Here is a 15750-nt window from a genome sequence, read left to right as displayed (position 1 = left end):
ATCAATCGTATGATCACCAAAGTTAATCCACCGACCCAACGTGATATATCGTCTTTATTAAGCATCTCTGAAGGAACTGTATATAACATTATCACAAAATTATTGAAAGCTAAACTAAGAATAAATTGCAAAGTTCATCAGCTTAACATAGCGCAAATTAGGAAGAGTAGGGCTAGATCCTGGCAGTAATACACGATCGCCGTGGCCTAATGGATAAGGCGTCCGCCTCGGGATCGGGAGGTCGAAGGTTCGAATCCCATGGGGAGCGTTTGTCGAAGGATTGATGTTTGTCATGGGACTTGTTCCGATAATGCCGGCTCGTGAGCCGCGAGCGTTAAACATCAATGGTTACCGACTTCTATCCGCCTGGCGCCTGGCATAGTGATAGGAGTTGGGAGGAACATGGTATAAACGCAAAACGTGTTTCAGAAGCCAAAATTGGCTTGCCCTTTCAATAGGGGTGACACTATAATAAAAAAGACCTTTTATACATGAAGTTAAGGGGTGGAAGATGGAAGAACTTTGTTACTTCTGATGAGTCAATGTTCCTATTAGGTGGGTCATACGGGTGACGTAAAGTTTGCTACATGAGAAAAGGCGAAACGGTTAGCGACAAACTTAAGTTCGTTAAGCGGGACTCTTTCGCCATTGGCTGGTGTCTCTTATAGAAAACAACAACAACCGAGATTCGCTTTATCAACAAAGGAACTAAAATTAAAAGCAATTTTTATATCAATAAGGTATTGAAGCCTTTTCTTCGAAATGACATTCCGAAACTGTCGGAAGGCAATGGTGTTCCATCAGGACAGTGTCTCAAGTCACACATCTAAACAGACCCTCCAGTTTCTTAAGAAGGAGAAAGTGAACTTGATTGACCGTGACGAATGGATGCCTAAGTCTCCGGATGCTGTTCCAATGGACTTTGGTATATGGTGAATCCTTAAACGCCGTCTACAGAAGCGCAACGTTAACTCTGTTATAGGTCTTTAAAAAGCTCTTAAGGACGAGTGGAGAAAACTTGACCAAAATATTATTAACAAGACTCTTGAATCGTGGCCAAAAAGGTGTAGGCTTATTAACGCATGCCGTTGATCTCATATTGAACACTAACTTCAATAAAGGTACTGTTGTAATTCTTATTTTTCGTCATTAATTTTGTTCAAATATAATCAGGGCGCCTCTCGTAGTATACATTTGTGGACACCCGCTGTGTGAGTGGTGGGTGGGCTCCTGGGTCTGCTGGCTTGGACGGGTTGATAAGCATTGATTATCATCTCTGCCTGGTATGTCGGCCTTGGTTGTTTGCCTGCCTCTCACATTGCGAGTGTCTGTCATTCATCTGGATAATGTAGGAATTTGCGGGGAAGGGAGGTAGCCCTCAATTAGCAAATGTTAATTTGAATTTTAGGGTTATCTCTCTTCCATCATATGTTCTGCTCTTCCAATATAGTAATGTTCGTCTTATGTAATAAGAATGTTAACATGAATTTTGAGTCTCTCATATTTCTTTTAGAAATGTTTTCATGATTGTTTTATTAAATGCATATGTAAATATTATGTGTCATGAAGAGTGAGACTTAAATAAACTATTAAACTATAATTTCTGTATTTGATTTGGTAAAAAATAATTACTCTATTAATTTTCACTCAACATGAAAGAGAACAATGGAACTATTAGGTGTATGATCCATGTTCACAAAAATTACATTTGCATTTTCATTATAAACTCCTGTTATATTAATCATATCTGCGTTTTGTATCTTGTAAGCGTTCTGGGTTTTTTTAATAAGATTAAATAAGAATAAGAAATGTCTGCTTAAGATCTGTTCGTGTTTTGACATATTAATCTAATTGCCGTTTTCTTATTAAAGGAACTGTCAACAATCTGGCTTTAATTTGAACAGAATTTTTTCAAATGCCACTATCTGAAAGTGTCCCTAATTAAATAATTTAAATAGCCAATGGGTTTGTTTGTACATGAGTTGTTTAACTTATGAATGAGTTGTTGCAACAAGACTGAAACCTAATTATTATCGTTATTCGCATGTATTTTGGTAGTTTGGTATTCAGTGTTATTGTAGCTGATAGCTTTGTTTGTCTGCTAGTCTGTTTGCATATCTTGTACTAAGATCTTCTACTTTATTCATTTTTGTATGATTTAGGTGCTCGTTTATACGCACAAGAATGAAGTCTTTGTGACATGTCTTTATACTCCTAAGGATTACCGGTTATGTTTCGTTATTATGTCTTCATACTCATAAGCAGTAGTACTTCGTGACATTGTATTCAACTCCCTAACTATAAGTACTTCGGAACATTGTACTTCATGACGTTATCTTCATACATCCAGTGATTAGTTGTTCGTGACATTGTCTTCATACCACAATAATTAGTTCTTCATGTCATTGTCTTCATGCCCTCGAGGATTAGTACTTCATGACATTGCCTTCATACCCCTAAGAATACGTACTTTATGACATTGTCTTCATAACCCTAAGAATACGTACTCTATGTCATTATCTTCATAATCTATCTCCATGGATTAGTACTTCGTGACATCGTCTTCATACCCCTAAGAATAGGTACTTTATGACATTGTCTTCATACCCGTAAGGATAATTACTTCATGACATTGTCTTCATACCTCTAAGGATTTGTACTTCGTGACATTGTCTCCATACCCCAAGGATTAAAACTTCATGACATTGTTTTCATACCACTAAGGATACGTACTTCACGACATTGTCTTTATACCCGCAAGGATTAGAAAATCATGACATTGTCTCCATACCCCTAAGGATTACTATTTCGTGCCATTTTCTTCATACCGCAAGGATTAGCACTTCGTGACATTGTCTTCATACACCCACGGATAAGAACTTCATGACATTGTCTGCATACGCCCATGGATTAGTACTCAACAAATTGTCTTCATACTCCTTAGGTTTAGTACTTCATGACATTGTCTTTATACCCCCAAAGATTTGTACTGATGATATTGTCTTCATACCCCATGGATTAGAATTTCGTGACATTGTCTTCATGCACCCAAGGTTTTGTACTGTGTGACATTGTCTTTATGCCTCCAAGGATTAGTACTTCACGCCTTTGTCTGCATACCTCTAAGGATTACTATTTCGTGCCATTGTCTTCATACTCCCTAAGGATTAGTACTTCGTGATATTCTCTTCATACCCAAGGCTAAACATTTCGTGACATTGTCTGCATACCCCCAATCATTAGTACTTCATGACATTCTCTTCATACGCATTGGGATTAGTACGTCATGACATGATCTTCATACGCCGTAGGATGAGTACTTCATGTCATTGTCATCATACCCCTAAGGATGAGTACTTTATGGCATTCTCTTCATACTCCTAAGGATAAGTACTTCATGACATTGTCTCCATACCTCTACGGATTAGTACTTCGTGACATTGTCTTCAGACGCCTTAGGGTTAGTACTTCGTGACATTCTCTTAATACTCGCTAGAATAAGTACTTCATGACATTGTCTTCATAACCCTTAGGATTAGTACTTTGTGACACTGCCATCATACCACCAAGGATTAGTACCCAATGACATAGTATTTATATCGCTAACGTAATATCTTCATGAAATTGTCTTCATACCCCCAAAGATAAATACTTCATGACATTGTCCTCATACTGTTATATTATTTTTCGTCAAAATTCAAAATTGTGTACAGCTGTGGGTAACAATTGTCACATCCATGTGTCGACACGGATGACTAAAGTAGCTAACCCAAAACATGTCCACACACCGATAATTAAGTCATTTTTAAATACTTGAGGCAAAATCAATGGAATGTTATTCGCAATTATTTCATATCAAAATTGTAATCAAAACTGCACAATGTTTAAATGTTATTTATTTAAATAAATAAATAAAATCATTATCAAAATAATAACAAAAAACATAACGCAAAACCTTAACCATGGAATAAACAATCGTCAAGCAGAGAATATATCTGTGTGGTAGAAATGTGTGATACATCGTAATAAACAACACCACATGTTTATGAACTATATAAAAATCTCTTATTTATCTAAAATATTAGTGATACAAATAAACTATATACGATTATGATTTTTTTTCAATCGACATATGTTTGTTTAAGATTAGACAATGTGTGCATCAGATATGAACATTAATTATTACACGGATAATTGTTGCAAATCGGTGAGTTAGATCTTCATGATATTTGTTTAAAGATAACTAACTTTTTAATTGGTAATACATGTGTTTTTTCCGCTAATTAGATCATTAAAGACGTATAGAACTTAATTATAAAACATACAAAGCGTTATATAACAAACAAAAAACGAAGACAACAATACATATCAAACTTCTTCATAATTATGATTATTGTCTCAAGCGCAAATATATAAAATGGACCAACTTGAAGAGTGGAAGTTTGACTTTGTCTTTTTAAAATATTTGTTTTGTGCTGTTCTTGATAGAATTCCTGAACGTCACTCCAGTTCTTTGGTATTAAAATAAAATTACAAATATCTGGTAACAAGTCAATCCGTGAGAAATTATTACAAAACTCGACCTGATTTTGGTCAAAACTGGTCGACTGAATAAATACTTTAAAAAGTTCTCCGTTGTCGATTGCATCGAATAGCTTCTTGTAGAATTAAGGCACCGCATGAATTCTGAAAAGACAGTTAAAATTTACATGGTAAATAAAGGATCGACTGTAATAATAATGTGCATTTTTTCCACAAATGGGAGTAAATTTTGATGAAAACCATAACATTACATTACAAATATCGATATGTACATGTATATGAGATGACGTTCAACGGATAAGACTACTTAAATAAACGCTATTAACTGATTCAATGTTAAAGCGAGATTATTCGATTTTGTCAAATATTTATTATTTTACAAAAAATGTGTTAAAAACTTACCAAACATATATTTCAATATAAATTTAAATAAAAGTTAAGAAGAACATGTGTCGAAAAATTCGAAATAAGCCAGATATTTAAGTCTGAAATCGAAAAAGTCTGTACAGTTGAATTTGCCAGTATGTAAATCATGCACGTACGATGTGAATGTAAATTTAGCTATACGGATCATTTTAATTTCCTGCAACGATATCTATTCATATGACACACGAGCACTAACTCCGCTCCTAATAAAAAGACGAATGCTTCGGTAATTGTAGGAAAATATGTACGAAATATCTTCGTCACAATCGGCTCGGGGCGCTAATTTGTATCGGCTGCATTTTATGAAATTCGTCTTAAATGTATACTTTTTTTCTTGCCTATTTTGTGTTCTTGTAACATATTTTTATCATTATATTACAATTTAACACATATAAAAATTGTGCATACCCACTTTAAAAATGATGATGATCCAATTTTAAAATTTACTTACAACGGAAGAGACGATTTGAGAAAGCGGAGAATCCAGAGATTGCTCCGAAATTTCCGCTGAAGCCAATGGGCACCTGTGGTATTGGTTGTCCGCGGAAGGGGTCGGCCCAGCCACGGGACACCTGCTGGAGCGTCTGCGGGTTGCCGTCCCAACCGTCGAGCAGCCCGTTAGCGTGCCTTTCGCCTTGTCCGGCGCCGCCATGACGGGGAAGACCTGCGTGGTGTAGGTCAGAAAACATGTTAAATGTAAGAAATAACAGTGGACCTCTTATAGCGCTATCGTTCACTAAGGCACTTACATATATGTTTCCGTATTTCCTGTACACCTTGTTAAGTCGAAGGTTTCAAACAAAAGCTTGTTTTTAAATTGCTATTTTATTAATTGTTTAAGTTCCATGTATGTTTTCACTCGTTTCAAAAGATTAACTCTTTACCATCATGAAAACCTCTCTTACCTAGGCCTGGTCACTTGATAGCTATTTTCCTTGTGGAATTGAATTACGTTGCAAGAGTCATCACAAACAAAACCACTCGACAAATACCATAACATGTGGTAAATCTGCTTTTAATAAGCACGTATCATGTTCAACTTAATTTTGGATAAAAATTTGCAAATGCATTCATGGAAATATATAATAGATATGTATGTTGCTTAGATAACTTACAAAACGTGTCGTTTACCAAAAAATAAGAACAAAAGTTAATAGAAAACTAGAAATGGCGCGGCAGAGGCCGACGCGTATCCCCACGCCGCATGTTTGACCCAGGGGCGCCGCAGGGTTGATAATGGGGCCATGCATAGTTGAGATTGACCATATTGTCATAAGATATGTTCAGTATCAATTTGAAGTAAATCGAAGTAGAAATGAAGAAGTTATAGTAAAAGGCAATTTTGGGTGGGCGTGGTCCATATGGGCGGGGGTGCCCCAGGGTTGGTAATGGGGCCATACATAGTTGAGATTGGCGTGTCATAAGAGATGTTCAGTATCAATTTGAAGTAAATCGGTGAAGAAATGACGAAGTTATAGTAAAAGGCAATTTTAAGTGGGTGTGGTCTATGTAAGCGGGGCGCCCAAGGGTTGGTAATGGGGCCATGCATAGTTGAGATTGACCGCATTGTCAAAAGAGATGTTCAGTTTCAATTTAAAGTAAATGGGTGTAGAAATGAAGAAGTTAATGTAAAATAACATAAAAAATGAGTGAAAATCTCTGATCTGGCCCCACCCCAACCCCCATAACTTTTGACCCAGGGGTCAGATCAAAATTCCAAATAGTGCAGGGTCGCACATATGCTTATTGCTACCATGTGTGTACGTTTCAAGGTTCTAGTGCTTATAGTGTAGGAGGAGATAGTGGCCAGGACGGACGGACGGACAGACAGACGGACGGCGGAGATGACCACAATATCCCCACGCTTTTCAAAACGCGTGGGGATAATAAATTCCAAATAAATAATATCATAAAAAAAGTAAAAGTATAAGGAAAGTATTTCTAAAAATTTCAAATTAGTATGCATTCGCCGCGCTTTTTAGCTATTAAGGATATATGGTCCCGACCATACAAACTCATTTAACTGACCTAGTTCTCCCATCCTGAGCTCGCGACCAATGGTGGTGCTCCCCAGAATGCGACGAATGAAATCAGGATCTTCCTGGATTCCACCGTTAGGGACTCCCCTTCGTGGCGTCATCATCTGGTGACGCCCACCACGAGACCTACCACCACCTTGTCCCATTCCCTGTATGCGCGCGTTCGCACTAGGTCCTATCTCGGCACTGGGCATAATGTTGTCAAGTTGTAGATTACTATTGAAGAAGTCCACTTTTCCCGAAAATAAACATTTGGACGGTTGGAACGTTTTTAATCTCAAAATAAAGCTCATTTCATTTAAAGCCGAACAGATTAATTAGACTTCTGATCACATTTTTAAAGGACATACTTTGAAAACTGTAAGAATTATCTATTGAGTTGAAATAAAACAGTCAACTCGTTTTATGATAAGTTCTAGTTATGTAAAATATGATCTACTAGTGTATTATAGCAAACTTTGAAGAATAGGTACAGTAGTGATGAAAGTGTCTTATATTTTGAACGTTTTGGTCCTCATATAAACACATCTGTAATTAATGTATTGATTAAATAATTAATTTCTTTATTTATTTCTTTATTTCTTTCTTTCTTTATTTGTTTATTTTGGTATATATACTCGATTAAATATAATCGATCGCTCCAATGTCAGTTGAGTGACTAGCGATATGATATGCCAAAAAGCGCAAGCCACTAATAAATACTCAAATACTCTCAAAACTCTTGGAACAATCGACTATCGTAATAATCGTTATGTTATATACACTAAAAACCTAATTTTTATGAAACGTTTCACCATGCTAATAGTGGTACGTTAAGTAAATATGCAGTGTAATAGTAACAATATTTCACGACAAAGGTCCGGCGAGTATGGTAAGATGGCGTTGGAAAAACAGTTTTTTTTACTGTCATTTTGTATTTCACTGATTGATAAAGCCTGTTTAAAGTTATACTTTTACAATGTTTATAATAAATGTGTATAGTGTATATTGAAACACTCATGAGCATGGATTGTAAAGCATTGTAAATGTTCTCGGTGTTTGGCTATATTATCTTAATTCTTCCGCGAAAAGCAAAAATGACTTTTCCAAAGTGCCACTAATGCGTATCTATGTTTACAGCTTATAACGTTATATCTATATAAACGCTTTATATTATCAGCAAACGGTTCATATTTGTAGCAGCATAAACAATATGTTGTTTACCGGTAGAGGGAGCCGACATAGCAAAGTTTGATGGTCCCATCAACCGTCTTGACTGCTGGCCAAAGTTTCCGGTTGATTGCTGCTGGCCAAAGTTACTTGTTGACTGGCCTAAGTTATCTGTTGACTGGCCAAAGTTTCCTGTTGACTGGCCGAAGTTACCGGTTGATCGCTGCCCAGAGTTCACAAATGACTGCTCAAATTGCCCAAAAGACTGACCAAAGTTGCCAGACGATCGGTCTGAAATTCCAGATGACTGATCAACACTTCCTGTGGTCTGGCCGAAATTTCCGGAAGATTGAACAAAATTTCCTGACGCCTGATCGAAGGGTCCCGTCGACTGACCGAAGTTGCCTGTTGACAAACCGAAATTATCTGACGTCAGACCGAAGTTTTCTGTAGCAATACCGAAATTATCTGACGACTGACCGAAGTTTCCTGACGACTGGTCGATATTTCCTGTCGAGTGGCCAAAGTTACCGATAGATTGTCCGAGCGTTGCCTGCTGACTCCTCGAAAATTCCGCTTGCATGTGATTTGCTGAAATTATTCAGGTAAAAAATTATTGATTTAACAATTTAAAAAAGGCTTGTTAACAGATGTTTTTTTTTAATTTGTCATTAATCAATTAACTAACAAAATCATTATAATTGGAATAGTTTTGAGTAATTAAAAAAAAAACAAGAAAAATATAAAAGTAAGAAATATGACGTCCATCTGGCTCGAAATCTAACACTGGAGCAAACACGCGCCACAACAACGCAACGCGGACTTCTTAGTTTTGAAGGAGACTTTTAACAAATACAAGTTGTTGTTTTTTAATTATCGACGAAAAGCGTAATAGACACATTATAATTTGACCGATTTCAGTGGATTGTTATCAATAAATGAACATATATAGTCAGCAGTTGCCTTAGTCTGGAGTGTTATATTGCTACTTAAAATAAAATGCATGCATGCTCTTTTGAATCTATGACCTTTTTTTAGATCAAAATTGTTATTTGTGAACATGTTCCTCCAACCATCTCAGCATTCATGAAGCCAAGAACCATATTTTGCCTGGGCATATATTCATCATTGTTATGCAATTAAGGATTTGATCTTTTTCACAGAGAATCAGTTATGCATACTGTATTATTGTAAATACTTTACAGTCTTCTTATGTGTTCTTCTTATGCGTTTTACAAATATCAAATAACAATAATAATAACCGAGTGATCTGGAAGTTATTTAAAATTACTACAACAAAACGCGTTTTACTTTAAAATTCAATTTACATTAAATAAAATATGAACTTCTATTATTTCTGAAAAAAAAGATATAATATACACTGCAAGATTGCATAACTGATATATATACGCTCGTAAATAACCGTATATTGCGTGAGGAAGACAACAAAATCTTACCGTTAATCAAGACGATATGTAGACCCAATAGTATTGGTAATAATGCATTTTGTAACTTCATGATAACTCTGAAACAAAAAAAAACAACACTCTATATACTGTAACTAACCCGTATTTTAAAACTAATATTTGTACAATAAATATGTTGTATAATACGGTCATGCAATTTGGCAAATTCTAAATTATTAAAAGAAGTCCATGTCAGAACACTGTTTTCAGTGCGAAACAACTAATGGTAAAATTACCTGTTATTTTTCAGAATATAACAGACTGTTTCAATACATTTTACTTTTATTTTACTTTCACTGACAATTATTATCTTAAACAATATTTGCTTATTCATTTTCACGATTGAAAATATTACAACTTTTACTTATTTTTTGTGTTTATGAATGGACATAATAATGTATTTGCAATGGACGTGACATAAAAGTTAACGGCAATAACGAATGCTTTGATAGAAGTAAGAAATGGCAATAAATAAGTGAGTTATTAAACTATTTTTATCCACAAAAACACGCGTCCATACATGAAAACATTTTGTAAAATAATATACTTGCTTGTCTGTACAAGACGTGGCGCGTATAAAATCTCCCTTTTAAAAACAAGGGTAATTAAAAGTGCACTTGACAGCAATATGATATTACGAGAAGATCTTAAGGATTGTGATTATATTTTATAACTAAAATCACACTTCATTGAATTCAAGGTACCGTGTAAACTTACAGGAAACTTTTTAGATTAATCGATCTTATTCGATACGAAGACATATTTTAATCAGGTAATTATTTAATAAACGTAAAAAAATGTAATTATGTTGAAAAAGAAGGAATTGTTATAACCGAGTGCTTCATTTTGCAAAACATATTTAACTTTGATTTTTTTGAAAGGAAAGTAATGCTTTGTAGTCGTTTGTATTGAAATCCTTACATTAAGAATGGAGGCAATGCAAAATACATGTATGTCAAATAAGTACTTGTGGAATGAAATTTAAAAAAGTTGCCATAAATATTACGTGCACACATAATTGAGGTTGTTCTCGACCATATAGATTAGTATTCGTTAGTCACATGCATTGAAAATCATAATTATATATATATATATATATATATATATATATATATATATATACAGTATTTGAAGAATTTTGTCTGGAATTATAGTTTCTTTGATCTCAACAATATATTGAGCACACTCACACTGAACTGTTTAAAAACTAAAATAAACAATAGTGCGCAACCTTACAATTACGGTGTACAACCATGTCCGCAAATCATATAGTGTTTTGCTGCTTACAATAACGGTGTACAACCATGTCCGCAAATCATATAGTGTTTTGTTGATGAGAGGAAGAACATTTGAACATTGTGATTAAAAACAAATTCCGATATTTGTGTTTTCAATTATGATGTATGTAAACCGTCATTGCAAAAAACTTGATTTTGATGTTTTGCCTTATTGTGTATAATGTAAAATATGCGTTCCTCCTGTCTATTAAAATTTGTATGTTCTCCTATTTTTCCAGCTGGTCGAATGCGTTTATACAATACTGTTTACGCAAAGATTATGCTATAGTAATAAATACTTCTTTGCTTACATTAACACACTTCAACTTTAGCATAGGGCTTAACCTTATTTCTTGAGAATCACAATCTATGTATATTTGTGTATTTTTAAATACGTGCGCTTTTGTTTTATACAACCGATTTTACTCTTTAAAAGAAGAGCAAACAAACCTAGCTAAATAAATAAGTGACAGTCAGTGAAAAAAAGACTGATGACCCCACTTACCTCTTTTTCTGATATCCGATTTAAAACGTTTAAGTTCAAGGCTTCTTAATATCTTATGGCAAGCAACCACAACCAAGGATCCAGTTTCGTTCAATCAAAGCAATCCACGGCTCCACAAAACATCAACCGCGACAGGTGTGCAGAAGATTTACTTGTATCTGGCGATGCAATGTATTCTTTGATCCAACTACTAACTGGGCACATACACGTAACACGCAATGTCACCATGGTGGATCATAAAAATGTCCTCATTGACGTCTCGGCCACAGGCTGAAGAAAGGCCGCATCTAGCCAATTAATTAGCCATTATTACAGGTTGGTACACATTGAGCCAGGGATCGATGTCCATTGTTCATTGAAGACGTAGCAAACCAGTTTATGATTTACGGCCTTCTTATGCGCGTTAACTTGTTGAACTGAAAACTAACACGATAATAACGGTATTAATTGCTATATCGTCTGTTTAAAACTTTAAAAATAATGTTGAAATATGTTACGTCGTCTGGTGGCTTAAAATATTACCCGCTAAGATATTTTGTTTATAACCAATATATTCTTGACACTTACGAATAAAGGCAAAGTAAGACAAAATTTGTTCTTGCATATAAAACGCAACTTAAGGATTGTCATGAGTGCATTTTACAAGTGTGTCCATAGAAAATCATACTTGCGGTGACATAACAGATGATAAAAATTATTAAAACCCATCAATGTTTAACACCAAATTTTATTTTCTGTTTATACCTTTTTACTTTGCAATTTGAATGAATTTTCTTGGATTTTATTTTTGCTATCAAGAGGAATCGATGTTTTGCTCCAATAAATATCAATAATAAGGAACTAAGGTAGACAAGCAATACCAATCATAATATGACAATTAAATATGTTTATATCAGCAAGTTATTCGGACATTGAAGCCTTTGGTTCAACATTGAACATTTGAAACATTCGAGACATCCTTATGTAAGAATGTTAACATTGAAAGATGGTGGTGCGCCCGATGAAAAAACCGAAGGAAGTTGGTGTTGAAGTAAAAAAGTCATTTCAAGATAAATCATAGGTAAAACCATATGTGAAAAAGTATAAAGTGATCAATAGAAAAAATATACATATATTTAAGCAGAAAGTATACACCACATAGGTTATGTAATTTGTATAGTGTCCGCCTTTTATGCATAAAGTATAAACCACGCAGGTCGCGATTATGTAATTGGTATGGTGTCCGCCTTTCGATCGAGAGGTCCAGTCTTCGATCCGTACTCTGGAATCGTTCAACAGACATTCCCTTAACGAAAAAAGTGGGTTCTATCTAGGGTTCAAACACTTGAGCGTCTCAATTAATAAGTCGTAGGCATTCATCTGCGACAGGGGATACATCTTATTCGCATTGCGAGGCCCTGCTTTTTTTCTAAAAACGTACACAGTTCGACATCATTAAAGAGATTAAAATGGATACGCTCACTTGCTTGCATCAGTCAATTCAAATCATGTCAGATTCAAATCGGGTAACGGGCAACCTAATCTAAGAATTTGCTATATATTTTTTTTTTAATTAATTTTATTATACATCTCGTTTCAACACAAACAGCAATGAAACTAGGAACACGTGCGTATTTTTCAAACCACAAGAGTACACAGTGTATGCGTCTGCAAAAATAACAATACATTTCTTTAAAACAAAGATATTTGGCGTATATCTTGACTTTGAAATAAAGGTAAAAAATGTAACGTTAAGTTATTATATTTAAAACAATGGTTTTAGTAATGGTGTGTTGTTTTCTTCACAAAGAGTCGCATATCCACCGTATGAAATGTTTGTTATGAAGTGCATGTATTTGCAACTCTATATAATAGCGTTCGTAGATACACATTTGACTACGTGAGATCACATCATATGTGTTCTCACATCACTTATTAAGAATTAATGTCTTTGTCATTATGTTGATATTTCATTAAGACACAGTTTTCTTTCCACACATTCAAATGACACTATTACATCCGCGTTATGCGGAAATTGGTTTAATGGCATATGCCGCCAGCGGCGCTTGAGTCCAGCATGCGCACATGCGCAGTCTGGCCATGGGCTACGCTTCCCTCACTTGCGCATTCTGGCAATGGACTACGCTTTCCTCTATAAAAAGCATGCATGGTTTCGTGGTATCTCCTAAATATCCCCTCAGTATGCATACCCACACAAAACTGCGCTGATGCATATTGCACAAGACCCATTTTCGCATGACGCGGGTCTTTAAACATCTTCTTGCGTCTTGTAAATGGGACATCAAACCACGTTACTTTTCGAACAAAAGAGGCCTTTTCACAGACTTTGGCTCGTATTAAAGTTTGTCATTAAATGCTTAATATTGATAAATGTAAATATTGGACCTTAAAAGCTCCAGTAAAAAAAATACAATGTACAATTGAAGAAACAAAAAGTAACCCTCAACTTGGCTCGAACCACTGACTCCTGGAGAAAAAGTTTATCGCATAGACCACCCGGTCATCCGTGCTCATACAATGAGTGATGTATTTAATACTTCAAATAAGCAATCCTCGTAGTATCACAAAATATAACGACAACAACAGGACATTCCGAATTATTCAATCGTTTCGCATTGCGACTCTTTATAATTTCAGGTTTTTAAATCGTCAAAAGATGCATATAATGGATATTTTAGAGCATGGTAAATGTTCAGTATTACTGTTTCCTCACAAATATCATAGCTGCAACAAACATTTGCGAATCTGAAACTTTTTTCGACGTAGCTGTATAAGCCAGCTTTTCACCTTACCTGACCTTTGTAAGTGTCCAATTAAATTCAAATAAAATTTCCCGCGGCTAGATACGAATGCATACACTTCATTTATTCAATTGGCTGATTTGAACAAACCACCAGAACATTGGAAACATGAACGCGTCTTTATAATACTGTTTTACTGCGTGTTCAGCATGAAACAATTTTATCTCTAATGAAAAGGCTTGACAGATAGAACAGTTTTACACTCAACTCTCGACATCAATACAGTTTGTGCTTGCACCTTTTATTTTCAGAGGATTGCCAGCGCCAGAGCGTTTGTACTTAATGGCTATGTTCTCATATTGAGTAATTACTTCCATATTCCTGTCTGTTTACTAGTATATTTAAGTTCATAAAAGTATCGTTTTTCCCTAGTCTGATATTCGTTTTGGCCAAACCATTTTAAATTGTTTTCGAAATTGAACATTTAACATGTAAAAGTATAAAGGTTTAAACAAGCTGTCGTTCCAGCAGTGGAAGCGTGGCCTCCCTTTAATGAATTGCATATCCAACCCGCTAGGTATCAGGGTCAGTTCGCGGCCAGTACAATAATCGTTATATAATATAGACGCTATCGCGTGAATTATGTGAACTGGAATTTTCTGTAGAACAGAAATATGTTAAATGAAGATATTCAGCATATAGTTATGGTATGTCAATAATAGATTCTTAATGTGTTTTCAACAATACCATGATAAATATTATTTTTAATTAATTAAACAAGAATTATTCAACCATATTGACTAATGTATTAAGCATGAACGCGATGATTCTCGATACTGTTAATAATCGAATCAAATAACAATGCCCGACAAACCGCTAAAACAGGTTTGTTAGAAGAACGCGCGCATAAATATTTAAAATATGTACGGATACTTCGCGTGTGGCCGGTTGACTCATATGTTTTAATTTCACTTCCATTCTTCTTTTGGTTTTCTGTTTTGTATCTATAGGTTTATGATCAGCAATACGTAATAATGTAAAATAAGCCGCGAAAACTCCGCTAACATACCGTACTGCGTGTGATGCAGTTAAGAGCTGCACAGAAAAAGACATTCGCTATCTTTGATCTCATTCATTGAACTCTTTACCTTTCACCAACTCCTACCACAATCAACGCCGTATATCTTTTTTTAAAGATATTTCTTGTCTCTAATTATGTCAATTTACCAAAACTTGAAAAGGCCCCTTTAAACTTACGTCACGCTGCGCTATTTATAACAAACTGTAGCCTATTCTGGCTTGCAGGAAGATTTTCAGACAGACTGGCTGCGTATGTCATGTGGTAAGTAAACTAAAAAGTCTTTGGGAATCGAGGATGGAACTTACCGGTTATGCGTTATTGTAACTGGGCAAAATGTGTATATATGTTTCGTATGAACAAAAGAAAGTAGTCCGCATTTCCCTACACTCAGCAGTGTTTCATCCTATACTACAAGGACGCGGTGGTGTTGCTAACGTTCCGGGGAATTTAGCTCAAATCAGCCATTAGAAAGAATGAAGTACACTCATTTGAGTCTGTCGGCGTTATGCAAGGTCATCTTAGGT

The 15750-nt window shown here is 35.3% G+C and overlaps 1 protein-coding gene across 1 annotated transcript; it reads right to left on the bottom strand.

The window, feature by feature from the left end:
• Positions 1 to 3878: 3878 nt before the first annotated feature.
• On the bottom strand, positions 3879 to 11804 carry LOC127879554 (uncharacterized). Its single transcript, XM_052426480.1, has 6 exons — positions 11405 to 11804; positions 9614 to 9681; positions 8211 to 8747; positions 6997 to 7239; positions 5420 to 5632; positions 3879 to 4686 (listed from the first exon to the last, which is right to left on the bottom strand). Coding segments are annotated over exons 2-6 (1056 nt in total). The 5' UTR covers positions 9675 to 9681; positions 11405 to 11804; the 3' UTR covers positions 3879 to 4684.
• Positions 11805 to 15750: the final 3946 nt, after the last annotated feature.

The sequence above is a fragment of the Dreissena polymorpha genome, chromosome 4, assembly GCF_020536995.1.
Source record: "Dreissena polymorpha isolate Duluth1 chromosome 4, UMN_Dpol_1.0, whole genome shotgun sequence".
NCBI classification, from domain to species: domain Eukaryota; kingdom Metazoa; phylum Mollusca; class Bivalvia; order Myida; family Dreissenidae; genus Dreissena; species Dreissena polymorpha.
Note: the sequence above shows the minus strand (reverse complement) of the source record. Positions and strands in the feature narration are given on the sequence as shown.